This window comes from Leptosomus discolor, chromosome 3 (genome assembly GCF_034619465.1).
Source record: "Leptosomus discolor isolate bLepDis1 chromosome 3, bLepDis1.hap2, whole genome shotgun sequence".
NCBI lineage: Eukaryota > Metazoa > Chordata > Aves > Leptosomiformes > Leptosomidae > Leptosomus > Leptosomus discolor.
In genome coordinates, this window is record NC_141393.1 from 53,382,598 (window position 1) to 53,403,363 (window position 20,766).

The following is a 20,766-nucleotide window of genomic DNA, read 5'->3' on the forward strand; positions in this document are numbered from 1 at the left end:
GAAAGGGCCGGAGACGCACACTGAAAATCAACCTTTATTTAGGGAAATTAAAAGTCGAGTTACATGAGAAAAAGGGTGAAGTGCCATAGCTCAGACCCAACGGAGCAGAGAAGCACAATGCACGCCCAGCACGGGGCGCCTTTGTTCCCTGTAAAGTCAGTAACTGAACTGAGAGATACACAGGGGTCTCTACGCAGGGGTCACCCAAAGAAACCCCCACAAATACAGCCTGAAAACAAACACAAGAATTGCAGGGTAACAGCGAGTCTCAGCAGCGCATTGCTTTGTTCCTGCTACAGCCCAGACCCATCACTCTCACCGCTTTGCCGCTTTCGAGTTCAGACATCGCTTTTCTCTTTAGGCCTCGCCACCCGAAGTGACACGCAGCCCCCTGGGGTGGGCCTTCAACCGCCCCTCTGTTGGCACGAACTACAGAAAAGAGCAGATCCAGACAAGTGTATGCACTGCACCCGTGACTTTCATGCCCTCTACCATCTGTGGCGTGAATAAAACACGAGGGAGGGAGGCTGCCAACACCCAGCATTGGGGCTTTGGACAGCACACCGGATGGAGACAAGCGGTGTAGCAGAAAACTCACTGCTGCCGGCTACCCTAGGCCAAACAAAAGTGACCGCTGTACTGGGGATGATAGGATTTTGTCAAATTGATAGTGCAAGTCCATCCTACAACAGCAGTGACCAGAGCAATTAGCAATCATGTATGCTCTTGACATGCAAATTAAGCAGCACCACTGAACGGCTGTGTGCCAGTGCCAGTTACTGACAAGCTTGGCTCCCTGGCCACAGGCAGAGGACACGCGCAGCTGGAGCAGCACACCCTGTCTCTAGCTGACAGTTTCACTACTACTGTTGAAAAGCCTTCTAAAAGTAAAGCAGACTGCAACAAAACAATAGATTCATACAGCGATACAATAATCCTTTAAATTTTATGGTAAGTTAAATTCCATACAAATCAAACTTCCAAAAATATTTTGCAAACTCTGGCATATGACTATGATACAGTATGTACAAATAAAATACCAGAAGGGTTACATTTTATTGCTCCGGGGTTTTTTTATTTGGTTAAGGAATTATACAGTAGTGTATAAAATGGTGTGGGAAGTGGCAAGAAGCATGTGTTGGCTTCTTGTCCTCTCAAAAGCCAAGGTTGGTTGGTTTGGTTTTGTTTTTAAATACTGTGTTTTCAAATGTCGCATCAAAAGCATTTCCATATTGGGTCACGTCTGCATTACCCAAACAGGATCGAAGAGCAACAGTGAAAGAAGCCTAGGCAATGGGTAACACAGTTCCATTTTGTATATTCCTGCACTGATTCATACTTCCAGAATACAATTATTCATAAAAACATCCAGTCTGTTATATAAAAGTCAACAATTATGAACCAACTTCCACATAAACTGGTGTTTCAGCAATGTGAGCAACTTCAGTTCACTAGCCATGCAAAAAACTCCCAACAAGACCAGTGATATTTGTAAGCAAAATCATCTGTCTCGGCCCTGATCTAGCCTGCAAGATAATCCCTTCTGCAAAAGTCATTTTCTATGCTCCAGAAGGTTATAAACACACCCTGCGTTCAGATCCACTAGTATAAACGAAACCTCACTAACAAAACATGTGTCAGTAGAGAACGCCAATGCGACTGCACACTCCTGTCCTGCTTTTTACATCCTGTTGGTGAGAACACAAAAGGTAAAGGTACCGAGAAGTGATCACGTTCGCATTAGTCAGGAAATAGCCCATAAGTCTACTTTGGTGGGGCATTCCCCACCCGCTCACACTCCTAGTGACCAGGAGCTTTACTGGGGACACTTTATCAGAATGACCCAAACAACAGCGAATGGAAGAAACTGGCGGCATCACCAACACTGTTCAAAAGATCTCCAGTGACCGGTCAGTGTGACCATTAGCACATCGCTGACCGTACCGGAGACATGAATTATTCAGGTGCCACTCAGCAGGCTGCATTGTAGACTTTTACCTCTTAAGCATCTGTTACAGTTATTCAATGTTTTCTTTTTTAAAAAAAACCAACCAACCAAACAAACAAAAAACCCAGATAGGCTCATGTCACAAAATATAATCTGGACACAATACAGCAAAGCTAAAACAATGCTTAAGTGAAAACCCAAGCACTTGGCAGGTAATTGCTCCTGGAGGCTCATGAAAAACACTTTTAACTCTTCCCTTGAAAAATAAATCCTGCTATAGATGGGCATGATTTACCACTCCTGCTTTCCTCTGACTTGAGTCCAAACTCATTCATGGATACACTTAGTCAAAACTAGAAATTTAGCTGAAGGTCTTAATCGCCCCTTTTAGGCTCAATCCCTCATTATAAACAGCTAACAACACAGCCCTGACAAACTTCCCCTTAAATATGCATAATTTACTCTATCTCAAATATTTACAAGCAGAAGCAGCCTATCTTTACAAGACAGATTTCCTTCTGCTCTACATAAAGTGCAGCTCTCTAATTTAAGGCAAATTTCAGTGAAATATAAAACCATAGTTTTATTTCAGTATGTACACATTTTAAATTAAAAACAAGAACTCCCTTGAAAAGGAAAGAATGAGAGGAAAATGTTTCCAAGTTTGGGAATTTCCTGGATTTTAAACGCAGTCCCAATATCATGTCCTATTGACATATCAATTTGTAAATTTCTTTTCAATAAACACAAATGAAAAAAGAGGTGGTAACGCGTACAGTAATTTAGCTCCAAAGATCAGTAAAACACTGGGAAAGTGCAGACGTAGTTTTTTGTCCCATAGTTTCTGTAGCTACAGTAGCATCCATCAATATCACATTTCTAAATATATCCTATACACCTAATGCTAATCTCAGTTCTTGTAATGAGTATCTCTCATCTCCATCTGTATCAAATTTCTTCAAGCTCTGTGACTCTTGGGCTGTAGAGCCAAGCAGCTTTTGAAGATCTTCATATGATAGTTTTCCATCAGCATCTTTAGTTGCTTTTTCAAACAAATTCTGAAGATCTGCAAAGACAACAAGGATTGAAAAGCAGCTCCTTTAAGTATATAGACATATCCTATAAGCTGGTCTTTTAGTTTTACTGTGCTATATCTGACTACCCAGTAATTAAACAAAACATCCCCAAGTATGTATTTTGCCTTCTGTGCCATCACAAGCTGTCAGTAACAGTTTAGGAGGAAAAAAAAAAGCACAAACATTTCTGCATTAAATTACATTAAATCTGAAAAAAAGCAATCCCTCTTTCTGGTCACAACTAATAGCCCGCTCTACAACCCCTAACAGCGTACAGAGGCTGTTACCCTCCACAAAAGCAAGCTCTGACTGTTGCTATACCAACAGCACAGACGATATAAAGGGAAAAGTGTCTGTTCATTTCCTGTGGAAAGCACTGCCCTTTTCACTAGCCAAAGAGACTAAACAGCGAGATCCAGAAAACATTCATTTGACCAGGCAGCCCTCTCTTGGGGGGGGGGGGGGGAGGAAGGACAAAAAAACCCAAAACATATACACTCACATCATTTTCCTTCAGCACCCTAATTCTGCCCTTGACTTCTCTCCCAATCTCTGGGGCACTTGATATAACACTTTGTCACTGAAAACAATTGCAATTCACTTATAACACACACTCCTGTTTAAATCCCAATTTATTTTCTTTTACATGCTACTCTTTCCTTTCAGGGTTTGGGTTGGTGGTGGTTTTTTTTTTTAGTTGTGTTTGTTGGGTTTTTTTTTTTGTTTGTTTTTTTTTAAAGTCTGTAGTTCTCAAGCTTTTAAAATTCACCTCACTTCTCCCACAATGCCCACACTACCATAATTCCAGTTATGCTTATCGTCCCTAAACATTTACATGACATATTCAGAACAAGAAAAGTTTAGAAAGGACGTACCTTCAATGCTGGAAATTCCTGGTAAGGACAGATACCTCAGCTGTCCGTTAGCCTCTGTGTTGTCATCAGCTGACCTTGAAGTCAGCCTTGAAAGGTCTGTGGGCTTTGCTGTAGTACTTAGACTACTTTCAACTGTTACAAAACAATTTCTATTAGTCTTACTAATTCCACAGAACTATAGGTAGCAGAAACAAAAAAAAAAATCTGATAGAACTAATTAGGTTTTGTTTTGGTTTTTTATTTCTCTTTTTTTTTTTTTCCATCACAGATACTGTATGGGACAAGAATACTGCAAAATTGCTTCAGAATACAGCAGTGTTGTCCCCTTTCACCAGTCACTAGAAAAGCACAAGGAAGGAAACTTGGGTTTTTTACAGTTATAAAGCTTTAACCTTTCATGCTGTACTAGATGTATATTTGTAAATCCCATACAAAGAATGACTTCCCAACCTGAAAGCACTGAACAAGCCATCAGCCCAACAGCAAGGACTAAACTTCCAAGTTGCTACTTAGCAAATTAACAAGTAAAGTTCTCTTGTAATGAAGTATTTCAAATCTTATCTTCAGCATATATATATATCTGAATATATACAGCTAAAGGGCAGAAGTGAGACAAGTCAGCAGAGACGCAGACCTTTCCTCTATGTTACACTTAAGATTTGGACAAACCAAAAATAGATGTTACTGGGTATAAACTTCTACAAGTTAATCACTGTATGCCTTCACATACAACCTGTTGATGCACATGAATCCTGCTAGACACATTGAAAGTCATCTTCAAACTTCTGTAGTCATTTACAGTTTCTGGTTTAGAGCCATCAGTTTCCTACTACTTTAGCTGAAATAACCTTCACCAAAATCTGAAGTATTAGCTATTCTTTGAATTATACAGGGAACCCTCAGGTTTACGGATTACTATTATATGACATCCTTACCATCCTTTGTTGTCTCAACGGGTCTGTCATTTTCTGGCTTGCCTGTGAGAGCACTGATCAGCTGAAGCTTCTCTCTTAGTTTTGATACCTGAGAATCTCTAGTTCCTGTTTCCTGCATATGTAAAAAAAAAATTCTTAAAGAGCACCCCTTCAGTAGATGGAGATCAGGAAAAGTAGTAATTTAAAATACATAAGTACTTTTGAGTGACTTGGACGTCTCCAGGCTGATCAAGTTTTAAATTATAAATAAGATTTAAAAATAAACAAACTTTAAAAAAAAGCAACCTATGGAAAGCTGTAAGGAATACATTCACATGGTCTGTAAGAAAACAACAGAATCATCAGTACCTCAATCTGAAAAGTAGGCAATTATTTTGCAGACACTGATTTACTTTCTGTACTTCTTATCTAAATGAACAAGATTCTGAAAAATCCTAACAGTCAAACATACTTGGAGTGAACATTTATACACTCTTTCAACTGCATAATTGTTTCAAATGTTTGTCTGCAGTACAGATTACCGTAGTGCAGGAATCACTGTATTTCTGACAAAGGAAAAACACCACATTTTTTAACTGGGAGGTCCTTTGCTCTTTTTATGAGTAGGTTCCAGAGGATAGGTTGAGTTCACATCAATCCAAGCCTAGAACTGACAGTGCAGCCAGTTCACTCATCTGCCTTCTTTCCAGAAGATGGAAACTAACCTCAGCAACACTGCCTCTTATCCCCAGCCCACAATTTGGCCAGTTAGTCTGTTAAACTCGCTCACAGCCAGTCATCAGACCATTACTGAGAGACGGCTTTCATCAATTCCTAGACTCCATTATCACAATGTTTCTCTAAGTCAATCCGAGAAAGTTTTTAAACCTTGATAAATGCTGTAACTCTGTTTGTGGTGTGAGCCTACGATAGCTGGGCTAGCTTTGCTGGGAGTGTGGCAATGGCTACTCATGAGCTGGCTGCCAGAGTCCCCTGTTCCACTGGACCATGGTCTGAACCTCCCAAGATTCTTTCAGCTGCGTGGAAGGATACTACAGCAGCTCTGCTATGTTACCCATGTGTAGTCAGAATGGTGAGACTTTAAACTATTACAACTTCTCTTCCATCCTAATTGACTTCTTGTCCCAAAATGGGGTGGATAAGCTGTCGCCCTGCTCTGGACTTTTAAAAGAAACTTGATCAGATTAGCCTGCTTGCCGATCTTTCCTCAATTAAGTCTCACTTAAAACATGATTATAAAGACAATGACATGCTCTACTAATTCAGTGTAATTTGTGTTTCCTTACTTTACCTTCAGTTCTCTGCTTGAATGAGTTTCATTATCTAGTCGATCTTCATTTTCCACTTTTAGAGAGGTAGTTGCAGCATTCCCCTACAGAAAAAAATGGAGGAGAGACAAGTTTACTCATATGCTTATTATTTTCTACAACAGAGTTTATTTCCTTCAAATATGGCAAGCATGAAGCAAGAAAATAAAACAGAACAAATACATGCTAGAACAAACACAAAGGCAGTGGGTTACATCATTTACCACAGCAATGTCAGCATGTTCCTTATTGCTAAACATACAGAACATGTTCTTGGAGATGGCCCCAGTATGGCCTACAGAAAGCACTGAAAGGATTTACTAACATATTTAGTTGGGTTTTGGGGTGGGTTTTTTTAGGATTTAAGCACCGCTGAACAATCCAGAGGCCCACGTAGCTCCTCAGTGGTCTTAACAGTGCCAGACTGCCTTCCTAAAACATAGTTAGAGGTTTGTGAATCCCATCCCATTAAGCAGCCACCCAAGTCTTAAATGTCATGGTGTTTTGGACATTTTTCTGTAGATACTACAGGGAAGAAAAGACTACTTCAGAGATGCTCTTAACATTCCTGTTTAGAAATATGGAACAATTTCCAACCTTTTAAAATGAAATCTTAAGTGTCTCAAGTCTCATTCTGACATTTTCTTTAGTTAGGTTTGAGAAGCGGTATCTGTAGTGTATAGAAAGTATTGAAACTACTAGACTGAGTAGACACCCTTACTCATCAAATACTTACCACATTAGTAGACAAGTTCTCTCTTTTGTCCAGATTATTCACAGCAAGGGGAGAGTTTTCCAAGAGCATCACCCTCCGGCTGAGGTTACCAATGGCCAAATCCACATTTAGAAGCTTGATGTCATTCAACTTTTGGTACGGCACTACAGTATTATTCAGCTCTTCCAAAGCTGCGTGCAGCAATTGGCTTTCCTGAAATATAAAACCAGCACAGGTCAGTTTACTCAACCCCTGCAGTGCTTTTGCTAATAAGAACATGGTGACTGACCCAGTTTAACTGCGCAGACTTCAGACTGGCTCTCGCCAACACTGCTGAAAACATCTGACTGGAAGCTTCCAGAAATGTATTCTGGCTTTCAAAGTTTGAAACTGAGATTCTTCCTCAGAGCTAACCTCTTTGTTGCTAACGTAATCACTTCAGCTGTGCCAGCAAACACAGAAAGCCTATTCATCTAATTTTCCAGGGCAAGCTTAGTAACCACAACAACTATTTTCCCCAAGATATAATGTACTAGGCATATTTATACACAAGATTCATTTTTGAAGATGATATCGACTGTATTAAATGTAAATAAATGCAGTCATTCCATTCCAACCCATTCAGCTAAACACCCACATATTATACTTTTTCCTTGTTGCCGAATCCCTGCTTTCCACACCTCATTACATTGAAGGTGACTCAATACATGACGCCTCCAAATTTGCTCAGATTGCCAAGTACCTGCCACAAAATCCATTCTATAAAAAGCCTTTAACTCAATTCCATTTACATGAGCAAAGTACACCTATAACTTGTTGGATATTAGTTTCAGTCTTTTAGTAAAAAGACCAGTTTGAATGCAAAAAATACTCTCAGACTAGGGTACTTTCCTGTTTGCTCATACTCAGGAATGAACTACAGCAAAATTATCTTACATTTTGTTTTGAAGGATGCTATCTGTTGTCTTGATAAGAACCATCCTGTTTTGTACACTACAACACTGCAAAACACACAAAAGCACTACACATCAGTGACACTTGTACCAATATTTCTTCTAAAGGAGAAAAATACCTTTCTGCAATTTTCTGTCTGATTTCTCTCAGTCCTTGGCACAACAGTGGAGGGAAGTGAAGGTATCTGTTTCAATTCCTTCTAAGGAAAAAAAAGGTAGAAAATTACATTACCAAATGCCTGTAAAAAAATATTAAGCTTTTAATAACTGGCAGCCTGTAGCTAAGAATGTTTTGCTACACTCAGGTCTGTTGTGCATGCAGTATTTTAACTCGGCTAATACAGTTTTCTCCTTCAAACATATCATGTCCAAATTTATTTTAATTAAACCCTCCTAATTAGCTCTTCTCCCTTTAATAAAGTAGTCGATACACATTTCACTGCTACCATACACACTGTCATATCTGCAATGTTTTCATAGCACTGACTGAATGAATCAAGTTTTATAACGCATCTAATTTAGACTTTACCTGCAAGTATTCTTATTAAAGTAATGCTGTATTGCAGTTTAGCTGAAAAACTTTAATTATTGGCTCACTTTGTTAACCCCAAGTGAGAGGTCAGTAGAATACAGTGAGTAGTTTCTGGTAAAGATGGTCAGTAATTTCATCCTTATATGAATCCTTAATTCAACCAATCAACTATCTCAATGTTTCCACCATCCCCAGTTCTAAAACAGCACAGAGTTACCATAACCAGTACCCTGCATCATATAGAAGCAGAGATTCCCAAGGCTCCACATCTGCATAGCAGGAAGCAAAAAATCTGCAGGGTAAGTGTAGTAGGGACCAACAATTCTGGCTCCAGAGAAATACATGCTTGGTACCATATAGGATACGCCACAGAGGGATCAGAAGGCTAGTTTATTAATGTATCAGCCAGCACCTACAGAGATTTCAAAAGTATTTCGAAGGCCTAAGGCAGAAATCCACACAGTTCTCGAACTTATTTCCTATTAGACAGGTAACCATCAAAACAGTGTTAAATCAGTTCATTTTCTTACCACATCATTCTGGAGTATTTCTATGGATTTCTTGTATTCTTCAATAGCTGTTTGTACATTTTCAACATCATGAGAAACACTGGTAAGCATGCTACCTATGTTTGCTACAGTCTGGAATAAAGAAGATGACAAAAACTTCAGCCTTCCTCAGACTGCACTGTCCCAAAGTTTCAATCTGCTCAACATAATGTTTTGTTAGTAAAACTGCAGGCACACTGCCACAAAAATATGCATGTGAATTTGAAGTATTCAGAACTTGCTTTGCCAACAAAACTGCAAATTATACCCACTGCATCTCCAGGCCAAAAAACAAAGACACTCTAAACCATGAGAGCTTAAATTAGACAACCAAAATTACTCCCACTCCCAAAACAATACAAGTGTTCTGGTATCGATTAAAAAAAAAAAAAATCCTGATAAGAAGACATCTTACCTCTTCTCTACATGGAGTATTTGTACCGAATACAAGGATGCTGACATCACCAATTTATCCTGCCTTAATTGTCTTTCAGGGCTACCCATCAGACACATCATACACTACAAAACTAGTCTGCGGATTAGATTTTCAAGCAAGTATTGCCTTTTTTTTAAAGCAAAAGAATAGCTCTGCAGCATCAGGAAAGCTTCTGTGAATTCTGCAGGTACAGTCAGTGTGCTCTGATAGCCACATTTGCTTCTGACTAGGCCGCTCTCATTCTTCCCTTGCCTTCCCCTATGTGAACTCCCCCTAATCCCAGCCCTAACTTTAGAAAAGTACATACTCTGAAAGCTGCACTGCTGTTCTAGCAGCTGACAGCATAGCCCCTATCAGAGTCAGACTGTCAGCTAGGACATTCACAAACACTAGTGAAGTTACAGTACCGGGACAGAGCATGCCCCTATGCTTCTCATTCCATTCTTAATACTTTCTTCAATCACTAAAACAAACAGAACCCATCTAAAAATCCCCTTTTCCTACAACACTGTTATGCTCAAACTCTCAAGGCACTAAAGTGACCCTCTAGCTACCCAGACTATATTCAAACAATATTCACACAACTCTTCTTCCAGCTCTTCATTTTGCAAGTCTGAACACAGGTTCAGTAAGCAATCTCCCTGCCCTGGAGGAGCTCAGGACACCTTTAGCACCTTTCATCAGCCTGAACAAAAGTCACTGTTCAAGAGGAACTCCCTCAGTAATCTTTCAGGACTAACACCAGCCAGCAGCTCCCCACTTTCAGGAACAGTACCTCGAGGGAAAAAGGCTTAAGAAAACCAAAATCCTATTCTAAGAATAGCAGCCTTTTCATAGAATCAAAACCATGTCCCCAAGTGCCACATCTGCACATCTTTTCAATACCTCCAGGGATAGTGACTCCACCGCTTCCATGGGCAGCCTGTTCCCAGTGCCTGACAACCCTTTGTGTGAAGAACTTTTTCCTAATGGCAAATCTAAAAACTCCACTGGCGCAACTTGAGACCATTTCCTCTTGTCCTGCTGCTTGTTACTTGGGAGAAGAGATCCACTCCAACCTCACTCCAACCTCCTTTCAAGTAGCTATATAGAGCAATAAGGTCTCCCCTCAGCCTCCTCTTCTCCAAACTCAGCCACTCCTCACAGGACTTGTTCTCTAGATGCTTCACCTGCTTTGTTGCTCTTCTTTGGATGCACTCCAGCACCTCAATGTCTTTCCTGTAGGGAGGGGCCCAAAACTGCACACAGCATTTGAGGTGCCGAGTACAAAGGAACAATCACTTCCCTACTGTCACCAGTTAAGGCTGGGCAGGTCACTAAACAAATGATAGATGCTCTCTATTAACCCTTCTCCCTTCCCAGCAGGGGAAGGGAAATGAGGCAAAAACACTCAAAAAACCCCTCTAAAACTGCTTTAATGAAACAATAACAATAAAAAGAAAAGATTAATAACAATACAATATATACAAAACCAGTATTGACCTCCCCGATGACAATCACGTCACCGCGGATGCTGCAGGGCAGGCACTGGGAAGTCCCAGACTGGACTCAGCAGCAGACAAGAACTGCATTCAGGAACTGGATTCAGTTATGCATGGATTGGGATCGAAGGCAGAAGAACGGACAGCGTCCTCCACGGACACCGCCCACAGAAGAAGAGGGTTTGACCCTTGTGATCCCTCAGCTCTATACCGAATATGATGTATATGGACTGGAACACTTTGCTGGTCAGGTTTGGATCATCTGTTCTGTCTGCTCCTCCCTGCAGATATGACATTTTTACTTACAGCACTTCAACACGGCACACAAGATTTAGCAGTCACCTTTGTTTTTATAGAAGCAAGTGTAAGAAAGAGCCTTTCTGCATACCATTCCTTAGTAGTTAACTATAAACATCAATTACTATCACTTCTAGAAGCAGACACTGCCTGGAAAAAAATACACCATTAACTTCAGAAAGTCACTTAGTCACTTGGCTGAAACGTAAAATGACTGAACTGAGAATTGGTTCTGTTCTAGCTTAAACCAGGACACCTACTCCTGCTGGCCACACTATTTCTGATACAGGCCAGGACGCTGTTGGCCTTCTAGGCCACCTGGGCACACTGCTGGCTCATGTTCAGCCGGCTGTTGACCAGCACCCCCAGGTCCTTTTCCCTCAGGCAGCTTTCCAGCCACTCATCCCCAAGCCTGTAGCGTTGCGTGGGGTTGTTGTGGCACAAGTGCAAGAACCAGCAATTGGCCTTGTTGAACCTCATAGCATTGGCCTCGGCCCATCGATCCAGCCTGTCCATGTCCCTCTGCAGAGCCCTCCTACCCTCAAGCAGATCAACACTCCTGCCCAACTCAGTGTCATCTGTGAACTTACTGAGGGTGCACTTGATCTCCTCGTCCAGATCATTGATAAAGATACTAAACAGAACTGGTCCCAGTACTGAGCCCTGGGGAAAACCACTTGTGACTGGCCACCAACTGGATTGAACTCCATTCACCACCACTCTTTGGGCCCAGCCATGCAGCCGGTTTTTTTACCCAGCGAAGCATAAGCCTGTCCAAGCCAAGAGCAGCCAGTTTCTCCAGCAGAATGCTGTGGGAAATGGTGTCAAAGGCTTTACTAAAGTCCGGGTAGACAACATCCACAGCCTTTCCCTCATCTAAGCAGGTCACCTTGTCACAGAAGGACATCTGGTTAGTCAAGCAGGACCTGCCTTTCATAAACCCATGTGACTGGGCCTGATCACCTCATTGTCCAGTATGTGCAATGTGATGGCACTCAAGATGAACCGCTCCATAACCTTCTGTGGCACCAAGGTCAGGCTGACAGGCCTGCAGTTCCCCAGATCCTCCTTCCAGCCCTTCTTGTAGATGGGTGTCACATTTGCTAACCACCAGGCAGCTGGGACTTTCTGGTTAGTCAGGACTGCTGATAGATAATTTCTTCCAAGAAAGGCAGGTAATTCCAAAGACAGCTAGATGCAATGGACAGTTGAGCAGCAGATTTTTCACCAGGGCTATCAAAAGCCGGGCTACCCACAGATACCGAAGTTCTCCTGTGTGACAGGAGGTAGTGCAGCATGCACACAGAGGTCAAAAAGAAGCCCAAGTCTGGAAACCTATCACTTTTTATCAACATGACACTTACAAACCATTAAAACCATTGTATTTAAACCTCTGAATAGTTTCTCTCATTTTTATTGCATCAACCTTCCAAAACATAAATGCAAGTAAGATAGCATCAAGCGAGCAGGGGAAACAGATGCCACATCTAACACCTTACTTAGACTCAACAGCAGAGACTAGAAAAAACTCTAAACTTTCCAAGATCTCCGATTTTCATGAAGTGTGACCAAGGATGGACTTACTTCAACATGAAAAAGCCTTCCTGTTCAGCTGATCACTGCAAGCTGAAACCTGCTGACCCTAACACTTTGTCCTGACAGTACTGAAGGCAGCAAGATGACAACAAGGTTTTTATGTATTTTATATTTACCTATATATAAAGTAGGCGCAGGTTCCAGACTACTTACTGCCTGAAGACTTCCTTCTGATAAGACACAGTGAAAACCCAGCACACTCATAATAGCTTTGTAGTCCTCCCAGAAAAAGAAATTCTAGCAGCGTGAACAGCCAAACCACACTAACTGCTTGCAGATGACTAACTTGTTGATTATACATTAATTTTGTAGTGACAGGAAATTAGAAGTGGAAATCCATAAAAGCCACAAGACTGGACTGACATTACGTGTTACCCCAATATAAACGTTTATTGCTAAATAAACAGAACTGCCATGGAAGAGCTAGGGAAGTTTCAACAAGCCATTCTTTTTACCAAAATAAACGGCACAGTTCTTTGGTAAAGAATGCTCAGCTAAGACACACGGTAAGACATCGTATGAACAGAACTCACTTTAAAAGTAACCTTGTGTTATCCAGTAGGGCCCACTTTTCAAGGGATTGTCAGAAAACCATCCCAGTACAATTCATGTTTTGCTGCGCATGTACTGAACACCAGGCCCACCACTCTCAAGTAGACCCCTACCTGCCTCAAGTCTGTAAATGAAGAGCGAGATGAGGAAGCTTTCCAGAAAGCAATCCATTTTCTTTTCCAATTGAAAAAGCTAAACAAACACCTATTTGCAAGCAGATTGTAAAACTGCGCGCAGACTTTTTGCAAGTATCTTAACTGATATTAAGATTAGCAACCTGAAAGAAAGCAACCAGAAAGATCAGCTCCAAGGTAAAGATGTGACAACATAATACAAACAAACACACTTCCAGAAAGGGGAAAACAAGGCCTTCAACTTTTTTACCTGCTACACATTATCATAGGACCATACAATATTAAGCACAGAAAGTCCAGTTTAAAAACAAGAGAAGCAATTATTCCTCACAGGCAAGTCGGGTAACTCCTGCTGTCATGGCTGTCCCCAAGAGCCCAGCTGCAGCTTAGCAGCACAGAACACATTCATCAATAGCCATATTTACAGTACTTGCCTTCTGAAGTTTCTCTACTGTGAGAGGAAGAGAAATCAGATCAGAAGCAGACTTCATGCTGGTTTTGAGATGATTTACTGCTGAGGTCAATAGTGATATCTAAAAAACAAAAAGGAATATTTAGAACTAGTCTGATTCTGACCTTCTTCAATACTAATGACTTAATCTGTAACACTAAAACATTAGGAAAGACAAAATTATATATGTAGACTCACACAAAACACCCCTGTGTCTAGGTTAGAAGTCCTGCCTAGGCTACATTTAAAATATTCTGCCTCTTGCAAAAGAAGCAAGATTTCTTTTTTTTTTTTTTTTTTTTTTGAACTGAATGAAAGCCATAGAAGCCCCTTCTTTTCAACAAGGTACCCTCTGCCCATTTTACACTCATCCCTTAGAGAGAGGCTGTTGCCCAAGAGAAAGTTAAAAAATTGCACAAGAAGCCCTTACGTGGAGGAACAGTCATCCACTTCTGCATTTAGCAATCAAACCTGCCTAGCAAAACCCAGCAAAGCCATGCAACTTCTCTAGCTGAGCGACGGGCAAAGAGTTGCACATATCACCCAAACCTTCTGCTACAGAACTGGAACAATGACAATCCAGGTAGAGCAGGTTAACTCAATTTCTGTCAACTGTTTTACCCAGAGAGCAAGTTATTCAATGGGTCTTCAAGATTACTTATTCATTCCAATTGAGAGGCTGTCAAATAAATTAAAACCAAGTACATGCCAGTTATTAATCGCCAACACTATCACTTGAAGATCAATTTGAAGCCATCAGTAGTCAAAACAAAGAAAAATAATTTATTCTGACATTTGAGAACAAATGTAGAGCGGATAAAACCCACTTCCTTCTGGCTAAAAAAAAAAAAATAAGTTGCTTCGCAAGCTAAGGAAATGGGCAAGTTCCTAATTTTGCATTAGGCCAATGTTTATCAGCTGGCGTACAGAGTCTCTGGTTCCACAGCTGTGAGTATTGGCTGAAATAATTCCCAGCAGCACATCCCAACAATTCATGGAAACAAAAAACCAGTAACTAAGTTTTGATCCCCAGAAGAACTGGCTCAGACTGTAAATAGACCTGAACTCCAGGGCCTGCAAGAACCATGTGCAAGTATCTTCAATATCCAGGTGCAGATGATAGCATTTTAAGAGTCCAATGAAGCATCTAAATACGTGTGGACAATGCACAGTCAGATGCCAAAGAAAGTCAGTCAAATTTTCACATGTATTTATGTGCTCCACTAAGCACCTAACCACTGCATGGGACTGAAGAAAAACCAATTTGAGCAGGCATCTTAGCACTCTTAAAAATTAAACCCAAAGCACCAGTGTCAGGGAGGATTCCCCACACGCATTACTTGATAACACTAACTGTGAGCAGCTCTGAACTTTTACCCTCCAAGGCAAGAATTTCAGTAAGAGCCTTGCTGGATGCTTTGTTTGAAGCATGACTTAATACAGCAGCTGAGGAAACAGCTTTCTGTTAAGTGGCTTAGTTCTAGCCACGTAAACAGAGCAAAGATTTACACCAGCTCAGATTCCGAGCATGTATTAGCAGATATTATATTCGCAAGACACCAGTGTTTCATTTGTAGCAGCATAAAGTTGCATGGATTCAGGTAACTTTTCCATGCTTATGAAACGTTTGAAGACACTCTCAGTAATCTGAAATGTCAAACCTCTCATCATAAACATAAGAATTATTTGGCAGGAAAATTAAGAACTGCCCAGTTCTCAGGTTCTTTTAAATTCTGCCTGAAGTCTTTCCACCAGTTATGTGATTTCTCCTCTTTACGACCAGTCTTCGGCATCCAACTGGATGCTCAAAATTCTTTTGCTTGTTTAATAACGAGGCTTATGCTCCATTTTATCTTTAAAAAAAGAAGTTTAGCATATGGTCACAGAAGTCCTTAGATAAAAGCTCAGCATTGTACTTGAAATTAATTTCTGTAAAAATACATTTGAATAGAATATTTTATTATTTTTCAAAACCCAGCACTGATCCCTCTCACCTGTTTATTGATCTCTGTGATATTTATCCAAATTTTATTTAGCCCCAGTTCTCCCGTCTCAATTTGTTCTAGCTGCTTTTGCGTCTGCACCAAATCTTCATTCAGTTTAGGAATCTCTTGGAACGATGTTTTTTGATTAGATTCCACTAGAAAAACCCAAAAAAAAAAATTACATTTGTTTTAAAAAAAAACAACAAAGTCCAGGTAGACAACATTGAAAGGCAGAAAACAAATTAAAAGCAGCAACATCTACAGCAGCAAAAGGCGGCAGTAACAGTTTCTACATATGGTTTTATTGCCAATTCAGCACTAAGTGTTTGTTCAGAATGACAGCTCTCTTTGGTTTTAAGAGTACTAATGTCTGCAGAGAGATCATACTAAATTTAATGTTTTGCAATGATACTGTCATTCTGGCAAGCCTCAGCAGGTCTTTATTTGGTGCAGTTATTTTGCATTACTTTCACAGAGGAACACAAAATAGCAATGGAACTGTGAGTAAGAATTGCCAACAGAACCAGGGCAAAGGAGGCACATGAAATGAACCTCAGGGCCCTTTTCAAGCCTGCAAAGAGGCTGCTGGTGATGAAGTGAATTCCAAAGAGATTAACGTAATTACAGTTGTTCTGTGTGACAGAAAGACAATTGAAAAAAAAAAAAGTACAAGCTTATACACCAACATCTGTTGGTAAATAAGGATCTTGAAAATAAAGTCAGTTGTTACTGCAGTTAATACTACAGGAAGGGGGAAACATGCAGCTCAAACCAATTCAAACCAGCCTCAGAAATGCAGCTCTTCCAGGTCTGCAGTGACTAAGCTGTTTAGCTGCAAGCGCTATTAGGCAATCCTAAATCCCTAGGTCTGGGAAACAAATAAGCAAAGGTTTTGAAACAGAGATGACAGTTCTCCAAAACCTGCACCTCCACCCTGTATTGAAGCACTGGAATGCTCCACAACAAACCGCCACTGTTCAGACCAGAATGCCAAGAGCAGTGGGACCTGAGTGGTACATAGCTGGCAGCTTCCAGAACAAATTTCCATGTGTGACCCACCCAGTCAAAAGGGGAAGCCTTCAGGAGTGCTTTATGCCCACGGAGCGGATGCCCAAATGCACACAACTGGAGAGCCGCACACCTTCAAAAACCCCACTTCACTTTTCTTGAAGCAAGTCCCAAAAGTCATCTCTAGCTAGAGAGTAAAATGCATTGATCACCCAAGATCTAAGTAACACTTTAAGATCTTGAAAGATGTATTTTAGCCAAAACAGACTGAAAGCTAATTGTGCATTTGACACAAGTGTTTCACACTGAATCTGATGTTTCAGAAGCTCTTGTAGACAAAGTATTTTCTGGTTTGCCACTCTCATTGTGTACAGGGAGACTCCACTCAAGAATATTTTGCAGTGCTAGGAAGGTTAAGTACTGTATGCATTCTTAGCACCATTACTAACAACTGAAGGGAAACCCTGAAATGACTTTCCCCTACCCAAACATACTAGATGCAAAGACGTCTTATATTTAAAAAGCACTCGTACCATACTGTTTGTTCGAAGGATGGCAGAACACGAACAAATACCGCCACGGGAATATGCTCTTATGGGGGAAAAAATCTGGATAAAGATTCAGAGAAGAAAGGTTCTTTTTCCAAGCTTGCTCTAGGACAGACAGATCCCATGCCTTTGTTTCTCCATCCACTCATGCATCTCACCAATGCACAATTATACCTTTTGGAACCAAGTTATTCTTGCTGTCTGCTTTTTTGTTGTCGTTTTTAATGTTGTGCCTCACTATGGGACTCCCATCCAGCTTCTAGGCATGCTATTACAGTAGCAAGGAAATCTGAGACTTATCACTAGACGAAGTATTAAACACACAGCTTTCCTATCACAGTTATTAAGGAGAAGACAAGCACATCTGCCACACAGTAAGCTCAGAGAGAACAACTGCTTTGACAGAGAGGTCTATGTAGAACAGGAATGATGAAACTCAACTACACCAAAGCCAACAAATGGTGTCATCATGCAAGGTTTTACTGCCAGTACACACTTAAAGCAGACCGGTCCATGAAGGATGGCAGTCAGCTTACCCAGAACACAGAAACAGCTACTGCAGAGCTGTTCAGTATACTCACAGCCACAAAGCAGCGCCTGTAACTGCAGGTATCCTCCATAACTGGTGGACACCAGTTACTGCTAACTTTCAGAGTTCTGTATGAGTTAATATAAAAGCACATCTATCAGCAACACTTTCTCTCACTCCCAGCCAGCCAGCAGGTTCTACACTGGCAGACAACTTCCTACCTCATAGCAGAGTTGCACATCTGAACACAAAGCCCTGAACACCAACAGCAAAGAATTTCCATACACATTTCCTCAATACCTCTTTTACCACAAGCAAATCAAGCCTTCTGCCTACCTCCAGCCCTAGCAGCCTCCTAATTTTTGTAATTGATTTCACCAGGCCTATTCTTAAGGTCATCTTCCAAGTCCTGGGCACAAAAATCACAAGATGAAGACCAAAGCTATGGGTCAGAACCCGCAGTCAACAGCGGCGCTCCTCAGGCAAAATGGAACCAGCTAGCTTTCCTGAAGCAAATAGAGACCATCTGAATGCTTAAGCTTCATTCTCTTCTGCTCCATTCACACAGCTCCTCAATTTATCCTTGCCTTTTTCAATATATAGGATTTTAAACACTACTAAAGGAAGGCACCAAAACATATATTGTGTCCAGAGGTGAGGCACAGAGAACCAAGAGCATATGTTACATGCAAACCTCACCATTTATTATACCTCAGCACTACAGAACTTGCAATATTGAAATCTTACATGGACAGTGAAAACACAGCAAAATGCTTCACCTTAACTCCACATTACAAAGTATTAAACATGATATGACTCGACACCATATGCAACATGATACAAAAGCTGAACAAGAACAGGTCAATGCAAGCAAGATAAACATGCAGAGAATACAAAGAAAAAAACATAACACCAAAGCAACATTCAAACTGCAGTAATATCATAGCAAGTACTAGAGGTTTTTAAAACAGCTCAAGACAAGAACACTGTTTTCCATTAATTTTTTAAGGGTTGCATCAAAATCCCCTAGACTGCTTTTACAGGTCTGATCAGAACTTTTTATTTCTAAATAGTGGCTTCCCTTGGAAGACAGCACTCCCCAGACCAAAGTCAGGAATTTTAGAAACGTATGTACAAGCAACTACAGGCCCACCTAGTCCAGTGTCCCTGCTCCTCAGAAGATACAGAGCAGGTGAGACTATCTAACATTTGCCCAAGATTCACCCAGCCTCCAAGTGTTTTTGGTTCAGAGGACTCCTCAGTTCAGGGGCAGTCTATCTACTCAGTACTTTCAGACCTTGAATAAGCAGGTAGGCAACTAAAGCTCTTCATACTGCCCAAAGCAAATGTGAAATAGTGTAGTTACATTTATACTTACTAGTTCGAAACTTTTCCTTTATAGCATCCAGATCCTCCTTGAGAGCTACCTGCATCCAGACTAAGCCAACGCACGCTACCACACAAGCAGCAAGAATGACAAAAGCACATAATGGGTAACAGAACTTGCAGCATCGTAGATAGTCTCCCCTGGATAAAACAAAAACAACAGATTGTGAACATTCAACAATACCTAGAAAAGTTTTACTTTAAATGCTATGCTATGGAAGTAAGAGACAGTGCTGGAACAGCACATGTTTTGGCTTACAAGAGCTAATGAAGAGCTTTTCCAGAACAAATAAGACTATCCAGCGAGCTCAGGGCTATTACTCTCTGTTCAATTTATCCTCAGGAGGTACATCTAGCCTATTTAAGAGCAGCTGTCAGGTTTCTCATACTAAAGTTTCCTGCTCTGCTCACATAAACTTACATTAGGAACATCTGCTCGATAGCTTAGAAAGAAGGCTTCAAGAAAGGGTACTACCATGTCATTATGACAAATATTTCTAGATTATCCTAAACTGTAACAGCCTAAGCTTCCCTGCAACATGCCTACTTTCAATTTTTCTTAGAGGCCCATAAATGATGCTGTTATTTAACTGAAAAGTTTATTTATTGGCAAAAGCACGTCATGTCCACGAGAAAACCAGCACTGCATCAGCTCGCAGACACAGGATTAGGCCACGCTAAACACAGGGATAAGTGTGCTCAACATTTCAAGCAACTGACCCCGAGCTGCTCTAAGGACTTCAGTTGCGGTGATTGTAAAACAGAAAAAAACAAGAAGAGAAAAGCCAGAGGACGGTTCGGATCTCCTTCTACCCCCATCCAGGTGACCTGCTGGGCTCTCGGTGCACTCTCAGTGCAGCTCCAGCTCTCCCCTGGAGGTCCCCAGCGCCCCACAAACCCCCACAACCGCGAAGCTGACCCGCTGAAAGCAACGCGGCCGCCTCCAGCTCCGCCCCAGAGACCGGTGCTGAGGCGAAGGGCCCCCGCCGCGGTGTGCCCGGGGCCCGGAGCCGAGGACAGAGCTCCAAGCGGGCAGGACCGGGCCGGGGACTCGGCAGCAGCCGCGGAGAACTCACTTGCCGCAGCGGCCCCGCGCCCCCGCGAACTCGTCCTCCTCGGAGCTGGACTCGGAGTCGGAGGCGGGCGGCTCAGTGCGCAGCAACCGGTGGCCCGAGCCCTTCTTGGCAGGCTTCTTCCTGCGGCCGTCGGCGGCCAGGCCGATGAGGGCGTTCAGTTCCTTCCGCTTCTTCATCCTCTTGTGGGGCGGCGGCGCGGCCGGCGGCTGGCTCCCGCCTCCCTCTTTTTCCTCCGCCGCCGCCGCGGCGGCCGCCGCCAGCGCACCCCGACTCGCCAGCCTGCGGCCCGGCCGCGGCTACAGGCGCTCCGCGGGGCCGCGGCCACTGCTCCCCCGCCGGCCCCGCGGCGGCACGCCCGGCCCCGCTACCTCCGCCCGCCCCGCCCGCGCCATGGCTGC

The 20,766-nt window shown here is 42.0% G+C and overlaps 1 protein-coding gene across 3 annotated transcripts; it reads right to left on the reverse strand.

Annotated features, from left to right (window-relative positions):
* Positions 1–16: 16 nt before the first annotated feature.
* Positions 17–20,544, reverse strand: EFCAB14 (EF-hand calcium binding domain 14). 3 transcript variants are annotated; one of them, XM_086463134.1, is made up of 12 exons: positions 20,369–20,544; positions 19,285–19,433; positions 15,831–15,976; positions 13,820–13,918; positions 8,872–8,982; positions 7,929–8,009; positions 6,878–7,069; positions 6,121–6,206; positions 5,505–5,512; positions 4,835–4,939; positions 3,900–4,031; positions 17–3,014 (listed from the first exon to the last, which is right to left on the reverse strand). In XM_086463134.1, exons 1-12 carry the CDS (start codon positions 20,542–20,544, stop codon positions 2,839–2,841), a joined length of 1,461 nt encoding a protein of 486 aa, XP_086319260.1. In that variant the 3' UTR covers positions 17–2,838. The 3 variants fall into 3 exon arrangements, with proteins under 3 accessions (XP_086319260.1, XP_086319259.1, XP_086319261.1); XM_086463133.1 differs by lacking the exon at positions 5,505–5,512 and having other exon boundaries at positions 4,835–4,946; positions 6,126–6,206; XM_086463135.1 differs by lacking the exons at positions 3,900–4,031; positions 5,505–5,512 and having other exon boundaries at positions 4,835–4,946; positions 6,126–6,206.
* Positions 20,545–20,766: the final 222 nt, after the last annotated feature.

Coding starts and splice junctions, on each gene's coding strand:
- EFCAB14 (XM_086463134.1), bottom strand. CDS start 20,544: ATGAAGAAGCGGAAGGAACTGAACGCCCTCATCGGCCTGGCCGCCGAC. Junction 15,977..19,284: donor AAAGGAAAAGTTTCGAACTA/GTAAGTATAAAT, acceptor GGGTTTTTCTAG/TGGAATCTAATCAAAAAACA. Junction 8,010..8,871: donor AAATACTCCAGAATGATGTG/GTAAGAAAATGA, acceptor TTTTTTCCTTAG/AAGGAATTGAAACAGATACC.